General features: G+C 45.9%; 1 protein-coding gene across 1 annotated transcript in view; it reads right to left on the bottom strand.

Moving 5' to 3' along the window:
- CNTNAP2 (contactin associated protein 2) overlaps window positions 1-19769 on the bottom strand; it is a 1722722-nt gene that overhangs the window by 710407 nt on the left and 992546 nt on the right. The window contains exon 11 of the mRNA XM_028525626.2: window positions 9306-9412. Within this exon, the coding sequence (XP_028381427.1) occupies window positions 9306-9412 (107 nt within the window). The remainder of the gene's footprint in view (window positions 1-9305; window positions 9413-19769) is intronic.

Here is a 19769-nt window from a genome sequence, read left to right as displayed (position 1 = left end):
AGGGGGCCCCTCAGTGACAGACGGCCATGTGACAGCGAACAGACCTGGGGTTCTCTGCAGGTCTGAATGCCACTGCTGGATGGGGGGGGGGTGGGTGGATGGATGGATGGATGGATGGAAAGCTTCTCTGTCCACAAAGTCTTGGAGGTGAGGTGTGTCTTTATCCAGTCTAACGGGATGGCCTCACTTGGCCTTACCCAGCATGGAAAAGTTGGTCCCGTGACTGCAAGCCACACATGTTGAACTGATGTCTCAATGGGCATGGGTAGCGGCAAAGAGCGTCACTGGGACATTCCGATGCCTCTGTGGTGCAAGCCAGGTCTCTCCGGGGTCCAAGGCGCATGTTTGAGCCACCACAGCGGCTGTGGGGTGAAATTATATGATGAGACTTACCGACTATTTTTCTCATTTTCCTGAAAATAGGAGCATATTTTTAAGTCATATTGACATGCATTCTTAGTATTTCACTCACTTATACCTGGCTAACTTAAAATATTTTCCAATAAAATGTTTCCCTAAAACGTAACGCCATCAGCAGCGAGAACACCCAAACAGCGAAGGACCAGCCGCACGTCCCCGGGAACTGCTGCCCGTCCCCTGGGGAATGTCCACTTTTGGTGGCATCGCCATCTGGCACAGACACAGCTGTCTCGGCTGATTTCTGCCCTTGGACTTCGGAGGGCCCTCCTGCCGCCTGGCTTCCTGTCGGTCCCCGTCTGCACCGCCAGCCAAACACGACTCCCAGCTGCGGGTTTTCAGGCCGCCCTCGAGCCCTTCCCCAGCCGTCCGGGCTCCTCCCGCTGTTCTCTCTCGCCTTCACCACACTGGCCCTTCCACGGGCCCGGCAGGTAAACGTCGGTGCTTTCTGCCAGCACAGTCGTGTACCCCCGCTCTCCGGCTTCCTTCTCTGTGTGCCTCGCCTACTTCACAAGGAAGGGGGCCCTCGTCGGGGTGTTTTGTGTCACCACTTAGGGGCCGCATCCAAAATACACACACGCTGTTATTGAATGAATCGGGGCCATCAGTGAAAGGGCGTTCGTAAACTCCAAGTCTGTAAAGCTACAGACACGCAACAGGACCACGGTGACAAATGTCAGGGTAAAAGCAAGGGAGGAAGTCTGATTTGGGGGACATTAAAAGGATCCAAGGAGATACACATCCTGTTTTTAACTTGAATTCTCCTTTCTTGTTTTTTTTTTTTTTTTTTTTTTTTTTTTTGTGAGTGGATACAAATGTCTCTGAAGTCTTCTGTATCTTCCAACTGAACAGGCCTCCTCTCGTGTCTTCTTGCCCCTAAGGAGGTGTAGGGGGAAGGTGCAGCGATGAGTATTTTCTATTCTTTTTTCTCTTTGCTCCTTGGATGAGACAGTCTCAGAGGTTCAAGCTGCAGGGGAGGTGAACGAATAACGCCAGCCCCCTGAAGACCCGGCGCTGGCATTTCAGAGCCTCTGAGAAGTTCGTGGGATCACCGCCCGTCCCTACAGTAGGCTAACATGGGTTAACACGCACTTGCAGACCCACTTTGTGAAAAGGTCCTCTATTCAAAGAGAAAGGCACACAGGGTCCAGCAGTGGTAATGCCTGCTTGAGTGTGGCTGGTGGGGTAATAATATAGGTGCAATAATTTATAGTCTGAATGGGAACATTTCACCTACACTGTCACATGGAGTGCTTGAGTGTGACATTGTAATGTTACAGAATTCCATGCTTGTGATTTTGTGACAAAAGATTTTGTTATAAAAAGGGGTGTTATTTGTGCCGGACTCTGTACTTTTGAAACTATTGAAAGAGTCTCTGTAAAACTGAAATTGAACCCTTTCTACGTGTTTTCTGAGCCGACTTTCCAAGGCAAGGATGCAAGAAGGGGCTGACCTGAGATCCGGGCTGCCCGGGGAAGGGGAAGGCTGTGTTTCTGCAAACGGCCTGCACTGCCGGGACCCACTGTGACGCCTCTGCTTGCGGCCGGCAGGTGGAACGGCCTCTAAGTCCCTCCTGGCGTGCCTACCTGGGTAGCACCTTCCCACAGCTTCCGCCTCTGTTCACCCTTGGGGGCCAGGTGACCACGTGAGTGATGGACCTGCCAGGATTATCGTTCCTTTCTGCAAGTAAGTGTGACTTCAGAAAGGGACACCCCTTGTCATCTCCCTCTTTCCCCGAACGCCTGAGCTCTGGCGAGGAAGCGGCTTCCATCTGGAGAGCACATGCAGCCCAGTGAGGCTTCTGATGATCCGAACTGTGCACGTTCTATTGCAAACCGCCCTCCCCCCCGCCACACCCCTGCTGGGGCTGCATCCCCCTCTCTCTGGTTTCTCCCTGCCCGTCCGATCAGAAGAAAGCCCCAGAGACAAACAAATGATCTCACAACAGAATCTGAAAAGATGAAACGACTGCTCAGAGTTACAAAGAATTCATGAGAAGGCGTTAAGTCATTTTTCAGTATAATTACATTTATCCATATTTTGTGAGCTCGAAAAGTATCAGCCTAGACTCTAGAAGGTAAGCACGTGTTACCATTTATCCTCAGTTCACAATCCCGATGAACCAGAGAAATAAAAAGGAATGAAGACGGTAAGGACTGTTAATGAAATGATGTCTTTGGAGGGAGCTATTTAACACTACCCCCTACGATCCCTGCCTTCTTCCTTTCTCTGCCCACAATCCAGCTGGCATCCCGTCTGCGGAATACTGCTGAACGTATACAATGTAAGTAAGTGACGGTAGGAACTTAAACACTCACTGTCCCCTAGCCGCTGTCTAATGACAAGGACGTGCTGAGCATCGGAAGTGGGTCTTGGTGTGTGAATGGACCGGCGGGAGGAGAAGGAGGCAGACTTAAAAGGAGTCAGTAATCACTCAGTTGATAACAAGGAAGCACTGTCTGGCTACTTCACGGCGCCACGTCTGGACTAGAAAGCGCAGACCCACCTTGTGCGCCAATCAGCCCGCGTGGCCATTATATTTGCTAATAAAGCCTTTCATCTCTTCAGTGAGCACTGGCTTAAGAACCGAGGCACCCTCTGATCTCTTCCACAGGCGTCAACTATTTCAGTGCTCAGTTTCCTTAAGCTACTTACAATCAGACCGAAATTGCCCTGGCTGTTATTAAAGACTTAGGGATACAATGAAAGTGGCAAACAGGCCTAGGATGTTTTCAAATGTGCGAAGCACCGGAAGAGATGATATTTCATGGAATGTCCCAGAGGAATCTTAGGTTCAGAGGTTAAGTGACTGTCTAAAACACAAAGCCAACATAATGCAGGGATGGGGCAGGGGATGAAGGTGGGGAGGAAGAGGATTACATCCAATACGCCTCCTTTCTTGCTGTCACGGGCTTGCAACCTGTACTGGAGGAGCTGACTTCCCTCTCTGCAGGTGTAAGGGAAATCCGTGCTGGTGAGCTAGGAGGGTCTGGGGGTAACAGAAGATGCATACAGTGTGGGACAGAGTCATCATTTCACAAGCAGGAAAGCCCAGCTGTTAGAGAAATCAGGTTGGCCATACGGTCTGCGGATGTGAGGATCTGACCTCAGAGCATCTCGTTTCGAACCCTGCCTTCTCTTCCCTCTCTGCAATTCCCTGTAGCAAGAACACACGTGCCATTACACGATAAACCCAAGGATGACGTCCACCGTAGTCAAATTTGGCATCAAGTTTAAAGTCAACTTTTATTTTTATCATTCACTCGATAGTCAATCCTTCAGCCTATGTACATCTGTTTTAGAATAGCTCATACCACCAGCCAGCACAGTAGTCGGCGGGACTCTGTTTTCTGAGGTGCCATTTCTGGTTGCAATCTACTTTGCCGCTGTCATTATTTATTCCCACAAGTTGTTTTAATGGGCGGTATCTCAACACGGCCCAGTGTTTTCCTCAGAGGTCACTTGAAACGCATGGGTGTGTCTGCCCCCAGCCCGAATCCCCCCAAACGGTGCCTCACCACGTCTGACCTCTTGCGGCTGTTCCGCTGTTTCCATCACGACCCTCCTTGCGTTCCATTAACCCGCCTTTGATTCTCTACCACCTTTTTTTGTGTGTGTTTTCTTCCTTATTCTTTAGCTTCACTCTTTCTCCATAACTCCACTCTAACACCTTGTATACATGACACGGGTTTTTTAAAATGCTGCTGGTGCTGTACATTCTCCACCTCTCCTCCTGTGCATACGCACTGACCCCACACTAGAGGCTGCGGGCGCTGGGGACGCTGTGGTGGACAGGACTGGCCCTGCCTCCTCTCAGACAGGAGAGGAGTCCACTGGAGGATGAGGTCATGTGATTAAAGCATCACACATAACAAATGCAAAGGCACAACCATCTCTAGGGTGAAGAGGAAAAAAAATCTATCTTAGAGCAAGAGGATTTGACCTCATCACGGCATTGTGGAGAGGGGGTCGCTGAGCGGAGGGGCGTGTAGGAACACAGCAGGCAAAGCAGTGAGGGGGGACAGGCAAGAGTCCTGGGGTGATGGCCAGGGCAGGGAGAGGGAGCAGCACAAGGGCTCAGGGCACCTGTGGGCCCCTGAAGGAGGCCAACAGGACGGGGGAGAGGGGACAAAAGGGAGAAATGTACGTGAAAAGGCCAGGTTAAAGACACAGCCACACCAAGTGGGGCCTTAGAAGCCCGTTGAATTTACAGCTGAACAATGGAGTCCAGTCCCCTAAGGACATGATTCTATTCAATGACCATATTTGGGGGAGGGAAGGGGCGGGCAGCAGCACTCAAACTCCGAGCTGTCTTCACAGATGCCTGAGTCCGTGGCGGCCCCACCTGGGTAGAGGCAGCGCACGGCCTCGTGGCGATAAGTCCAGGCGCTGGTGTCCTGGGTTGGTGTGACGGCAAACGGGGAGGATTCATTTCTGGTTAAAGTTATGCTCTGAATCAAATTACTTACGAGGACAATGGATTCTAAACAACACGGCGTGGGCTCCTGACACCCACTCTCCTGTGGGCAGGAATAAGTAAGGCACGGTGCCATTTACAGTTTCCAAATGTATGGAGCCAGAGTAATAATAGGTCCAGGCTACCACATGTAGAATAGTTTCCTCTTAAATGGCAATTTGTCCTCTAACATGGCTAGAAAAATTTTAGTTTTACATTTGTGTGGCAACACCAGGACCTGCTCCTTTTCAGGGTTTCAGCGTTCAGAAACCACGTGATTTAGAAATGGGAAGAGATCCGTGTAGGTCGTTGAGTTGCTCCGACTGCCACTCGAAAGAGGCGTGTTTACATATCTGGGCGAGGCGAGAATCTCTCCTTTAGTGACAAGACACTTGGGAAAACTTTTTTCTTGGAATGAAGACCGGGCACTTAAAAGTTCTTCTAAAGTTCTGCCCCCTACACATTGCTGGTATCGATCAAATATCCTCCTGCCCTTGTGAAAACAGCCAAAAGTTTGGGTATTATGGGCGACATTCTGGGGACATTTAGGGCAGTTCCACATACGGGATTCGTATTATACGGAAGGACAAAGGAGGTCAAAGACAGGCCCCAGCAGCAGGAGAAAAAACATCCACCAAGCCTTGAGATTAGGGAGAGTTTTTCAAATGTAGGCAAATTAGAACCGTAAGTATGAAGTGCAAGGAACACAAGAGAAAAAAAATGAGATGGTAGTAGGTCCCAAAGGGCCCTGAAAGTACCGGGAGGTAAGCCGGGCGACCAGCTGCAGCGTCTCAACAGCAGCGAAAGACAAGGACCCGCTATGCAAGGGGAGGTCTGCTCACCAGAAAGACGCATTGTTTCACTTTCCACAGAGTGAGGTGGGGTCGAGCCAGTATAACAAAACAAATAAACTATTCAGCATGATCGTGCCCCGAACGTGACTTTATGTTCTGATAACACAACTAGTCAGTTCTGAGAAATTCACTGAGAACAGAATGTCTGCCTAAGAAAAACTTAAAAGCATTAAACTGCAACAATATAATGTATTTACCTTTTGTCCCAAACTAGCTTCTTTAGTTTTTGGACCAGGACAGCCAGCTTTTCCCTCCCTGGTATCTAACCATCCCCCGGGACCTTTGGCTTTTCCCGGGGGGGATTTCCTCACCGGAAGGACAGCAACCTGAGGGGTTTGTAAATACTGGTCCCCTGAGCCCTGCGTAGACTGTATTTGAAAATACACTCTCTGTGCATAAACAAACAAACAAACAAACAGAGGTCTAGGACTCACACAGATCACTTTTAATTCTCTTCAACTCTTCTGGGAATGAACAGAACTAGGGGCATCCATCACTCACTCCAAGCCCAAATCTGCCATGGAAATGACAGCAAACAATGACTGGCAGCACGAAATTAGATGACAAACAGTGTGATATGGACAATTATCGGCACAGAAGCTCAGAGCGAAGGGATGATTATTCTGAAAGGAACGAAATGGCAGAAACGTATTGAGACTGACATATGCTGAGCTCACCGCCGAGTCTCCATAAATTATCTCATTTAATCGCCCTGCGGGTTTATGAGGATGCTGTTACTATACCCGTCTCACCAGGAGATAGCTGAAGCTCAAAGAGTTTAAGGACTCAAGGTTATGAGAATGATAGGTAAGTGGTACAACCAAGTTCAAAGTCAGGCAGTGGGACCTATCCAGAAGGAGCTTCTAGGTTCCACCCTGGATGCCGACCTCCAGCCTGGATGACCACGGGTCACCAAGAGACACATGTCTCATCCCGACCGAGCCTGGACCAGGGTGGAACATGTGCTGAAATAGTGGCCTAATTGTCATGTGTGAAGCTCTGCTACATATTTAGTTACGCTCAGCTGTAGACTTGACCTAGCCATTCTTGACCTCACCAACTTCTTTTCAAAAGGCATGCTTAGTTCTCTGCAGAAATGGGGTAAACTATTTAATGCTACTAACAAAGTTCACAACCCCAGGAGGCAGCATAAGCCACTAGAAGTAAGGCTCATCAGCTCTTAGAACTGCAAGAGACCTCAGTCGCATGCAGGCCACAGAGGGAGGAAGGCAGGTCCAGAAGGAGTCAGGGACTTGCAGGAAGGGCACCCGCGTGATTATCTCGCGGCGAGCATGGAGCGGTGTCTTTCCACTTCAGTGTTCTTGCTATGCACGCAGCCACCGACCAAGAAAAAAATGCAAAATTGTTCATCCTGCATCAACCTGAAGGGCATAGATTATATATTTTTACATTGTTATGAGCTGGGCCAGACACTCCCAACTTTTAACTAATCCGTGGAAGTAGCTAACAGATACAAAAAATCTATCAGTTTCTTAGGAAGCACTTACCCTTCCATAAACTACACTTTTTTTTTTCACAACAAAATAGTGTCCGATTGACCCTTTCTCGACTTGTGTGCTATGGGCTTCTAAGCTCTACTGAGGCACACACTGGATGCTCACAATTTTGGCCTCCTTCAGAGAGGACAAGGGCTCAGGGTCCCATTGTTACAATGGAAGGTTCTACTGTTATGGGTGCAAAAAGGGAGCACGGAGTGAGTGGGAATAGACAGCAAGGAGGGGATAATCTTCCTCTTTTGCATCTAGAACTTGAACTAGAGACCAACCTAAATGCACTCAGTATGTTCCTAATACTTGGAGCGATTACTATTTTAAAAAAAACAACCACCCAACTATTCAACCAGTAGCATATTTAAATTTTTCAGAATGTTGGATATTAAATTCTTTTTTTGCTGTGGAGTTCAGCAGCTATAAAAATAGTTATTTCCTTTTTAATTCAATATCAAAATGGTCACTGGAGATAGGAAACCCTTATAATGACCACTGATTTCTCACTTCTTGTCTTCAAAATTTCCACATTCAGAAACAAAGTCCCTTACAGTTAAGAGGTGGTATTTATAGACAATACTATGTAAATAATGCTGGTGAAGTAAAAGTACTTAGTTTTATACAAATTACCTAATTCAAAGTTACCATATAATGCGAATTATATACTGAAAGTTAACATTTGATATGATTGGAAAGGCAATTTTAGTTATAACTCCTTTGTTTAATTAATTTCAATGTCAGTGTTGTTCTTTATTCATTAAAATGCTTTCTCACATTCATACATATGCATATACTTTATTGTTGATGAATTACTAAGTGTCTATCCATTTTTATTCTTCTGTATGTCTTTCTATTATTGTTAACTTTTTAGTCCTTTTTGTCTCCTTCTAGTCCTTATGTTTTAAAATGTCTTCCGAAAAACATAAAGAAGCGCAATAAAATAATTACAAATATTTTTTCTTGCTGAAGGTCTCCCCATGTTCCTGAGCACAGTTTCTGACCGCACGTGACTACAAACAAGGGCAGAAAGGGCTCAGAGAAGGACACTGCATTTTTACTCCCCCCAGAGCCCTGTTCTGATGGTATTTGCTTGTCTTCGTTTCTTAAAAGGGAAGAGAAGGCAGTCCGCATAACTGGAGGGTTTAGGTGTTAGATCTCCAGGTTTTCGGGACACTGAGAAAGGACAGAAGGAGACTCTTCCTCTCCCCCCCACCCCGCCCCCTCCCCACGCACACGCAGACCCCCCGCCCCCTCCCCACGCACACGCAGAAGACAGATGAACTCGTTCCCTCCCCACTGTACGTTCTCCGGCAAATCCGTTTTCAAAAGTGCTTTGTGACCAGCGCTGCATTTTTGGAAAGTTAACATTACCATTATGGACTTAGTATTCTAAGCCTTTAAAAATGTTCTTGGAATCAACAGTGTTGTCAGTCAACAAGACATTGAGTGGACTGACCTTTTCAGGGTAAAGCTATCGCACAAAAGGAGGCCCTTGTGTGTTGTACTAGTCATCCTTGCCTACTACTTTTCAGTTTTAATATTTTTAAAAAATGGTCTTCCTTTATTTCAGATATACCACTTCAATGGACTTCCCTCTCCTTGCTAGCTCATCTTGTTCTGACCAAAAAAAAATGCAGCCCAATCGTTGTGACAGAGAACGAGATGATTTCCCAGAAGCCAGCAGTCCAGAGGCCGCCCTGCCTGGCGCTCTCTCTGAGGGGCTGACGCGTGGGCATCCCATGACAGACGTCACACTCACGTCACTTCCCAACCTACCCAGACAGACACACTGATTCGACCCCAAGATCAGCATTCCAATTTCCACTACCCGTTTACCGAATGCTGGAAACGACCCCCCTCCCCAGCTTTGTTTTTTTGAGTCACCGGGCGTGAAAGAATCGATTTTGACAACTGGAATGCGGTCCTGGAGAAACAACCGCACATCCGTGCTCTCCGGGATCGAGTGATTTAGTGCGTGGATGGGGCGGGCTGCTGAGTTTTAACGCGCGGCTGAAGACCCGGGGACGTCATGCAATTACAAGTTCAAAGGGAGATGCGTTGGCACTCACAGTTGTGGCAGGTGGCCCCACTGTATCCCGTCTCATCGCAAGTGCACTTGAAGCTGTCCCATGTTTGGGAGCACTTCCCACCGTGCTCACAGTGATTGGGCACACATCTGTCAGAGAAAGAGACAAACACAAATAAGCCAGCGGAACAGGAGATTTATGAGTGGCCAGACTCCAAGCTGTCTGAGCCATGTATCACTTCAACGCCAGGTTGCCTTACCGAGACAATTAATCCTTGTTAGTTTGAGCAGATTAATAGGATTCGTGATGGAAGGTGCCAGGCGCACAAAAGATGATGTATCACAGGCCTGGTGTTTCCCACTTTGGAGTAAACAGTAGAAATTAACAAACAGTTGAGAGATTCATTTGCATCTCACGGTGAGATTCATTTCGTTTTTCCTTTCTGCCCCAAAACAAAAGACACTAGCGAAACTTCCTCCCGGGGAGAGATGAAAGATTAGCCCTCTTGGTTCCTGTCCTATTCTGTGTCAAGGCCAAGACCAAGTCAGGAAGGGGTAACACTGAGCTTTCCACAGCAATCTGAGTTTTTGAAATGATGCTGTGGCGAAAGCGATGATAATATACCAGCCTAATAAGAAAAGATTTCTAAGTCTTCCTCACCCTTTCCCCTACGCTGGCACTAACTTCAAAAGGCAGCAAGCAGAACGTAGGGGGGAAGTGCAGATTTTGAGTTCAAATCTTGGCCTTTCTATTTACCAGCTGGGCCATTGTGACTATGTAATTTAAATTTCTTTTTTTAAGGTTTTATTTATTTATTTTTAGAGAGAGGGGAAGGGAAGGAGAAAGAGAGGGAGAGAAACATCAATGTGTGGTTGCCTACTGGGGACCTGGCCCGCAGCCCAGGCATGTACCCTGACTGGGAATTGAACCAGTGACCTTTCAATTTGCAGGCCCGCACTCAATCCACTGAGCTACACCAGCCAGGGTGTAATTTAAATTTCTGAATCACAGTTTTCTCGTATGAGAAATGTTCATAATCTGGATAATGACCAGGCAGTAAATACAGGGTCAATGAATGAATGGGAGGTCTGAGTATCTGGACCGTGGCTATCAGGGCGCAAGTTCAGTGCTTGCCTGTACCCTAGCAATTGTGAAGCTGACTCTTTCTTTTTGAGAAATACTCCTGTTTCAACAGCACAAACTCTTGCCTTCCTTCTGTTCTTATCTCCTAATACCTCCCATCCATTCCTCCACAAACTGATACTTTTTTACAGCAATATTTTATTGAATATACTATTATAGTTGTCCCAATTTTTTTCCTCTTTGCTCCATCCCACCGAGCACCCCCCACTCCCTCAGGCAATCCCCACACCATTGTTTATGTCCGTGGGTCACGAGTCCTTGCTTCATGCCAGACACTTCAGTTCCTCCCTGTATGCCCTGGTGCCCTTCAAGCTGCCACCCGGTGCTGGAGCCCCGAGGGAGTGAGTCTGAGTAGGTGAGTCCGTGTGTGGGTTCTTTAAGAGGAACTGCCTGGGGCTCTAGAAGTTTCTAACACCAACTCCATCTCTGCTGGCTTTTGCAGGCAGAAGTTGTGGGGACTTATTTTACTGACACTGGAACCCTGGGCTGGGACCCCTCACTCCCTAGATAACCCTCCTGAATTTTTATCCACCACACTAGGACGTGGTACCAGCCTGTTTTATGTCTACCAGTTTGGATGGATGTGGTGTTTAGCATAAAATTGTTCATAGTAGACTCTTCCAATTCTCTCATTCTCTCTCTCCCTCTCTCTCTCTCCTCCTCCCCCTTCACCTTTTTCACCCAGTCCCCCAACCCCCTCCCCTCTGACAGCTGTCAGTCTGTTCTCAGTGCCTGCGAGTTTATTTCCATTTTGTTTTTTTATTTTATTTATTTATTATTTTTATTATTTTTATTTTTTATTTATTTATTTTATTTTATTTTGTTCTTTAGATTCCACACAGAAGTGAAATCATATGGTATTTGTCTTTCTCTGACTGACTTATTTCATTTCGTATAATACTCTTCAGGTCCACCCTTGCTGTTGCCAAGTAAGGCTTTCTTCTTCTTTTTACAGCCAAGTATTATTACATTGTGTACACGTATCATGGCTTTTTTTATCCACTCATGTACTGACGGGCATGTGGGCTGCTTGCTTCCAAGTTTTGGCTACTGTAAATGACACTGAGATGAACACAGGGTGCATGTATATTCTTTTGAATTATTGTTTAGGGTTTTTTTTTTGTGTATATCCCCAGAAGTGGGAACCCTGGGTTATGAAGCAGTTTCATTTTGAAAAATTTTTGAGGACACTCCATCTGTTCTCCACAGCGGCTGACCGCACTGCATTCCCACCAACAGCGCACTAGGGTTCACTTTTCTCCTCATCCTCGCCAGCACTTGTTGTTTGCTGGTTTATTAATGATGGCCATTCTGACAGGTTCGAGGTGGTATCTCATTCTGGTTTTAATTTTCATTTCTCTGGCGATTAGTGACATTAAGTGTCTTTTCATATGTCTATGGGCCATCTGTATGTCCCCCTTGGAGAAGTGTCTATTCAGGTCCTTTGCCCATTTTTTAATTGGATTGTTTCGTTGTTGTTGTTGTTGTTTTTGGCATTGAACTGTGTAAGCTCTCTATATTTTTGTGATAGCAGTTGTAAGGTCTCTTGTTTTGCTTCCAATTTTATTTATTTAAGTCTTCTCTCTTTTTTCATAGTGTAGCTAAAGATTTGTCAATTTTGTTTATATTTTTCAAGAACCAGCTTTTAGATTTGTTGATCCTGTCTATAGTTTTTCTGGTCTCCATTTCATTTATTTCTGCTCTGATTTTTATTATTTCCTTCCTTCTACAAAGTTTGGGCTCAATTTTTTTCCTTTTTCTTGTTTCCTGAGCTGTAAAGATAGCTTGTTCCTTTAAGAGTTTTCTAATGTCTTCATCTATGTGCTTATTGCTACAAACTTTCCTCTGAGAACTGCTTTTTCTGCGTCCCACACACTTTGAAATGCTGTATTTTCATATTCACTTGTTTCCAGGTGAATTTTTGTTTCCCTTTGGGTCTCTTCCTTGAACCACTGGTTATAAGTGTGTGGTTGAGTTTCCATATATTTGAAGATCTACTCACTTTCCTCTTATCGTTGGTTTGTAATTTTTGCCAGTGTGGTCTGAGAAAACCCAGATTAGTTTTATGGCTTATTATGTAATCTCTCCTGAAGAACGTCCCAGGTGCCCTTGAGAAATACGTGTGTCCTGCTGCTGTTGGAAGGAATCTTCTATGAGTGTGCGTTTAGTTCTTTTTTCGACAGTTGCTTTAAATCCCCCGTTTCCTTGTTTATCTTCTAGCTGGATGTTCTAACCATTGCTCATAGAGAGGTCCTGAAGTTCCCCACTGTTATTGCATTGTTTTCTATTTCTCTATTAACATATGCCAGTATGAATGTATTTTCGTGCTCCCCTGTTGGGAGCATACGTATTTATAACCGTTGTATCTTTTTGATAGGCTGGCCTCTTCTTTATCGTACACCAGCCCTCTTTGTCTCTCGTTACCTTGTTGACCTGAAGTCTGGGTGTCTGAGAGGAGTAGGACCGTTCCTGCTTACTGCTGGGTCCCGTTTGCTTGGACCGTTCCCGCCCACCCCTTCACTCCGAGCCCCTGCCTGTCGTTGGGACCAAAATGAGCCTCCTGAAAGCGGGCTGTAGTTGGACTTTGTTTTTCAGTTCACGTAGCTCCTCTGGGCCTTTGATAGGTGCGTTCAATCCATTTCTACTCGGGGTAATTATTGATATATGAGGGCTTAGGATGGCCATTATCTCTCATGTTCTGGTTGTTTTGTATCTCCATCATTTATTTTTCCTTGTGTTTCTCTCTACCTTTTGAAGTTGGTGATTTTTTAGGATGATGTGGTCAAGTTTTCCCCCTTTTTATATGTTTTGCGTCTTTATTCTAGATTTTTGTTTTGCGGTTACCATGAGATCTGTATAAAATGTTTCATAGATAAAAATAGTCCTTTTTTTCCTGTTGATAGCAACTTATTTTCACTTGTATATTCAGGCTCCATCATTTCCCTCCTCATTTTTATACTATTGTTGTCACCAATGATCCCTTTTTGCTGCAAGTTCATTACCAAGTTTTAATGCATTTTTAACCTTCATGCTATCTTTGATGATTTAACATCCTATTTTAAAGTACAGTTACAATTTTCTAGTTCTGTCTTTTTATCACCTTACTCAATTTTGTTTTTTGTACTTTTGTCTTTTTCTTTCAAGGCGCAGAACTCCTGGTAACATTTCTTGTAATGCAGATCTGGCGAACTCACTCCCCTTCTGTTTGTCTGGGAAAGCCTCTGCCTCTCCTGTATTTTCTGAAGGATCACTTTGCTGGGCGTAGTATTCTTGGCTGGCAATGCTTACCTTCCAATACTTGGATGGAATACGTCATCCCACTCTCTCCTCCCCTGTAGAGCTTCTGCTTAGAAATGTGCTTATTGTCCAGTGGGGATTCCTTTGTAGAGTACTTTGTTTTTTTCCTCCAATGCCCTACAGATTCTTTCTTTGTCATTAACTTTTGACAGCCCCATTAGAATATGTCTTGGAGAAGATCTCTTGGCACTGCGATGGTGGCGTGATCTAACAGCTTCATGGACTCGCATGCCGAGGTCCTCCCCCAGGTCTGGGAAGTTCTCAGCTATTGTTTTCTTAAATCACCCTTCTGCCCCCGCCTTCTCCTTGTGGTATAACCAGTATTCACTCTTATTTTGGCTCTCCTAATGGAGTCTAAGAACTCTCATAGGTTTTCCTTAATTTTAAAAAATCTTAGTTCTCTCTCGTCTTCTTCGAAATCATTTCTAGATCCCCACCTTCCCGATCACTGATTCTCTTCCAGGTGAAGAGAATCAGTGATCGCAGTGATCAGCATTATTACGGATACTTTCTAGTGCATTCCTCGTCTCATTCACTGGAGTCTTTCATTCCACAAGTTCTGTGTAGTTCTTGTTTAGAATTTCAGTCTCTTCCGTGCAGCACCCCTCCCATTCATTAATTTTATCCTTCAGTTCACTGAATCGCCTTTTTGAGTTTTCTTGTAGCTTGTCGCATTTCTTTGTATCAGCTGTTTTGAATTCTTTAACAGTTAGATCCTGATCTTCCATGCCTTGGCGTGAGGTTCCTGGAGAATTGTCATTTCACTTTGGTGACACCACATGGCTGTGTTTTTTTTTTTCATGCTGTTTGATTAGTAGATGCACTTCTGCTGGTGCATGTGACGCGGCAACCAGCTTTCTCATTGAGGTACAGCTGTGCCCACTTTGAGTTAACAGCTCAATATTCTGGCAATTAGAGGCCTATCTTTTCTTTCCAGCAGGTGGCGCTATGTCACTAGTTTTTGCTTCTCTCCTGTGGCTCCAAGTGGGAGCATCTACTTTCCACCTTGGAGCCCTCATGCCAGACGGGTCTTTGGTGACAACATCACAGCTGGCATCTCCTGGATTGTGGGCACCACTGCTGGCGGGGGGCACCTCTGCTCCCTGATTCTGCCACCTCCATGAGGGCAAATCCACCGACCTTCAGATATACACAGATGTATGGACCTCTCAGGCATCCCAGCATGCCATGCAAAGAAAGGCTCCTTTGTCGTGTCCTACGGTGTAACTTAAAGGGGACACAGGAACATGCTGTACCAGCCCTATGCTGATGTCACTCCGTCGACACCGCACACGTAAGAGGCACTCAGTGGTGGTGCTGGGCATGGTGTCATCAGACTGCAGACACGGTCCCTTTCCAGAGGCCCTACAACCCAGGTGGCGGTAGAAGACCATGCAATGCACGCAGACCTTCACGCTCATCAGAGACGCATGAAATACTGGGGAAATCTGGATACCAGAGTAGTTGGGAGTAAAATGTTGAAAACTGTCCCAGCAGCACAAGCGAAGAAGCAATGACAAGGAGGTAAAAATGTGAGTGGCAGGTGGTCCCGAGGTGTTGTTTGGGCCAATTCCCACAGCTGCTACCCTCCGTGGGTGCCGAGGTGCAGGCCTCAGCCGAAGGCACTTGCCTGGAGAAGTCCTGATGGCCCAGCTCATGGGGAGAGGCAATGGGACAGATACGTAAAAACTACATAAATCTAAGACACATCCTTGATGCTTAGCTTTGGAATACTGGATGTTGGATGTCTATGCCTTTGTGCATAGACGAACTGTTGTCGGTTCCTATGACCTCAGCCTAACAGTGAAACTAATTTACATCAGCTCATTGTATCAGTTAACTTGTGGGAAGTAGGATAGCAGTGTAGTGCGCTGCAAAGGAAACCCAGGTCGGAACCTAAATGCACTCTATGTACAAAGCAGAAAATCTGTGTCTCAATGAAAAAAAAAAAGATCACTGTGTACTTACACAGTAAGTTAGCATATACCTAACAAGCGAGATTAGCTAAACATTTTTAAAAGTTAGCATTGAGGAGTTCTTTAAAAGTGATCTGTTGGTTAAATGAGATTTTAATATTTTATTTTTAATGTTTTTTATCATTTGTATTTCTTAATCCGACACGATCCATATGCTGATGACTGGCATTCTAATGGTGACTGCCATTTTTAATGGTGAGAAATGTTTTGCTTCCAAACCAGGTTGAACCTTCAAACGTAGTTTCAAACCCTAATATTTTATCAGAATATTTAAAAAATGTTAGGACCAATTACCCAGCCAAACGAAACACAGATTCACCTAGCTTCCCCCTTTCTGATGACTTGTGCCTTCTCCTGCACTGGCACACAGCCATCTGCGTGTCTCCAGTACGACATTATCACATTGTCCGTGATGATTTGCCCGAGGACACGTTTCTTCTAAATGGTGACACTTTGCAGTTGGGAGTTTTTATCCGATGATTCCTCGCATGACAAGGTGCCCACCCCACTCTCAGTAAACCTCTACCAATGGGGTGACTGAAGAAACCGGTGAATTCAGTGCCAGAAAGTTATGCCGAGCAACTAAAGTAAGTCCGGAGGAGGAAACATCCCTTTTATTCTAAGAAATATGGGCTATTCTTATGGATGATTTTAGTCTTAAATCCAGACCGATGTGTGAGTAAACTAATCGTTTCAGTCGGCCCCATGGAGTGTATGTTCTGTTCCGTGCCGTGTCCTAGCTTGAAAGTTTGCTTCTCGTGAAAGCGAGGAATCCAAACGCCTCTACTGCTGCTACGTGAGAACTTCTCGACCGGGGCCAGGCACACACGGGGAAGTCGGCAGGGGCCAGCAGGCTGTGGGCAAAGGCCTGGGAGCAAGTGATGCATCAAGTGAACTCTGTGCCCCCTTTGTCCTGGCATCAGGCACTCTGTCCGTGGGAATCTTCTGTGCTGAGGCTGCCCCGAACGCTTTAGAATCAGAACACACTTAAAAAAATGTATTTGCATCTCTCAGTACATAAAACCAATCAAAACTCTACTTTGCAAGTTCTACTGTGCAACGATTACTTGACAGAGACTCGCTCACTCTTGGACCGTGTGGAGGCTGCTGGGATGGATGCAACAGTTCTGCCCAGGGTTCTGAATGATGGCTGCAGGTTTATTTTGCCCCGAGTATCTTTCATTTCCAGACTTGATTTTTTTCTTTGTTTTTTTTTTTCCCTCCAAGATTTATTTATTTATTTATTTATTTATTTATTTATTGAGAGGGAAGGGAGGGAGAAAGAGAAACATCAATGTGCGGTTGCAGGGGGCCGTGCCTGCAACCCAGGCATGTGCCCTGACTGGGAATCGAACCTGCGATGCTTTGGTTTGCAGCCTGTGCTCAATCCACTGAGCTACGCCAGCCAGGGCCAGACTTGATTTTAACTGCAGAGCACTGAGAAAGCTGGCATTCGGATCTCGTTGTGCTCTATGGATGTTCCCTAATCAAACAGGGGTTGGTGGAAGAACTTTTATTTTGAATCTAACTAATGTCAATCGGACAGCATACCTGCATGTTATTAGGAGTCTTCAAAGCACTTTGAAAGTGCTTTATTTATTTTTCCTCTGCAATGAGTTAAAAATGGTTTTAAATACAATTCAAGTGAAATCTTACCCTTGTCTATAAAGCTACCTTTGGGTCTGTAGAACCCAACATAAAAACCACCACCTGCCAGTACCACGACCTTGGAACTATGCTTGCATGATACCGAATAACGAACAGCAGAATTATCAGAGTTGCTTGCTGTGACGAATCTCCTGAGGTACTGGTCCACAAAAGCAGTCCTTCTCCAAATTTTATGTGCATAAGGAACGCTTGAAAATCTCATTAGAACGAAGATTCTGATTTTTTGGATCTGGGATGGAGTCTGAGATTCTGTGTTTCTAAGAAGTGATTGGCGAGGCCCATGCAGCTGGTCAGAGGACCCAGGTGGGAGCGCCAAGGTGCCGGAGCATGCCCGTTCTCGGCGGTGGGGTCTCAGAGAAGGGGTCGCTCAGAGAAGAGACAGCACAGAGGGCAGCCGGTGTGCCGGAAGAGCCACTCTGATTTACTTTGCCATTTTTCCCAGCACTACTTTTGCCATAGGTCCTCCTCCCATTTCTATATGACTTGTTCAGAGTCCACAATACAATCCCCTCCTCATTGCATTTGGTAGGTGTAGCATTTCAGCACCAGCTGGAGACCTCATGTAAGCGAGACAGTGACCCCTGAGCATAGAGGGACTTTCATCTCACTCTAAAATCACGTGCTCAGCCTCAGCCTCGGAGTCGGCCGAGAGCACCCACCTGCTCAGGTCTGCAGAGGTGCGCGCACCTCCACCTGCTGGTGGAGCGCTGCACATTCCACACCTGGACATCCAGTGTGCCCCGCCCCCAACATCAGAAAGGACACCTTGAGGGTATTCACAGGTGTTATTTTGTGAACTATTGGAAATTCTTTAAAGTGCTTTATAAATTACCATCCCAGAGTAAGTGACCTCCTGAATTGACGTCTCCCTCTGTCTTGGCTCGCGATTTTATTTTAGCTGAAGACAAGCAATTCGTTTAGAAAGCCTGATTTCTCAAATGCTGTTTTTCATGCCCTTGGCCCTCAGAGCTGTTCCACAATCATGGTGGAGTTTTCTTCTGTGTTACCTGCGATATTGACCTCAACTATGTTTCAGTACTTTCATTTGCACACTAATTAAATTTCAATTTTTGTTGGAGGCACACTCTCTATGTAATGTATATCACTACCTTCTATGGCTTCTGGTCCAACTGAAATTATATAGAGGAGTAATCATAATCCCAGCAACTAATTTAGTGTTTCATTACTGTATAACTTAATTTTATAGTTACATAGCCAGAAAAGCTAATGGCATACTGATGGTGTTCCTTCAACAAGCATTTATTTATGGAAATATTTAAATGCAGAGATATTGACTATACCTCTCACATTATGCCCCGGTTTTCCATGAAAAAATAATCATGCATCTTTGGTCCACATCTATACAACTATACGTTTCTACACTAACTGTATCAGTCATTAATTTTCACCTTACGATATAAACATCGTAAAAATCATTCGTTTCACAATAAGCTTGAGCTCAGTTTATCTTATTTTGTTAGTTTACTTGGGGGTATAATTATACAATGCCTTCCCCATTGTCTTATGAATCAAACTTCTTTTAAGAGATCACAGGTGCCCAGGTGGGGAGGAGCCTGCGAGGTTCTCAGCTCCTTCTGTCTCTACCATGCGTAAGTAACAGCACACTCCCACTGCTCACCCGCTCTAGACAGGGCGCTCTAACACCAAACCCGGAGAAACGAAGGATAAAGGGCGTGAAACCCTCAAGACATTGCCTTTACTCATGAACATGTAATTAGAAGTCGGGTCTCTCTACTTGCCTAATACTAAAAGCAGTTAGTTGCGCAGAAATAAGAGCATATACTGCATGAGTATCCTGAGGTTTCAGGGACAGGTTAATCTTCGAAAGGACATACAGACTTAGGTGAGCCCGGAGGGAAGGAGGAACACCTTTGCACACGGAGGGACGAGAAGGGCCCGCCCCAGCGTGGGCGGGTGTGACACGTGGTTGTGGGTAATGAACTGCTGAGCTTGGCCGGGGCAGAAGGCTGGCGTCAGGAGTGAGGGCTGTAGCAGCACGCGGTGGAAGCCCACCCAACAGCCCCTTCCCCTGCCTCCCCTTCCCCTATCGTCACCTCGGGTTTGTTCAGGTATCTTCTGTCCTCCACGTGGTTGTGTGATTTTTGAAAGGGAGACAATCCTAGTCTCCAAGGGACTAAAAGTAAAGAACCAGACTTCTTAATGAAGTTGCTAACCTGTGGTGCCCTGTCCCTCAAAGTCTACGGTCCCCTTCTTCCAGCACAACAGAATGCACGTCTTCACACAGAGCCCCCGGGGCAGAGACGACGTCTCCGTCAGACGACACCTCCGGCGTTTGTCCCCCCACCCCCTTCGTCTGCTGTCTAGAATCCTGTCTGCTATCGAGCAGGTGCTCAATAAGCAATCACTGAAGGGATTCGGAACAAGGGAATGCCAATCAGTT

This window comes from Phyllostomus discolor, chromosome 10, assembly GCF_004126475.2.
Source record: "Phyllostomus discolor isolate MPI-MPIP mPhyDis1 chromosome 10, mPhyDis1.pri.v3, whole genome shotgun sequence".
Classification (NCBI taxonomy): domain Eukaryota; kingdom Metazoa; phylum Chordata; class Mammalia; order Chiroptera; family Phyllostomidae; genus Phyllostomus; species Phyllostomus discolor.
This window is presented reverse-complemented; position numbering and strand designations above follow the sequence as displayed.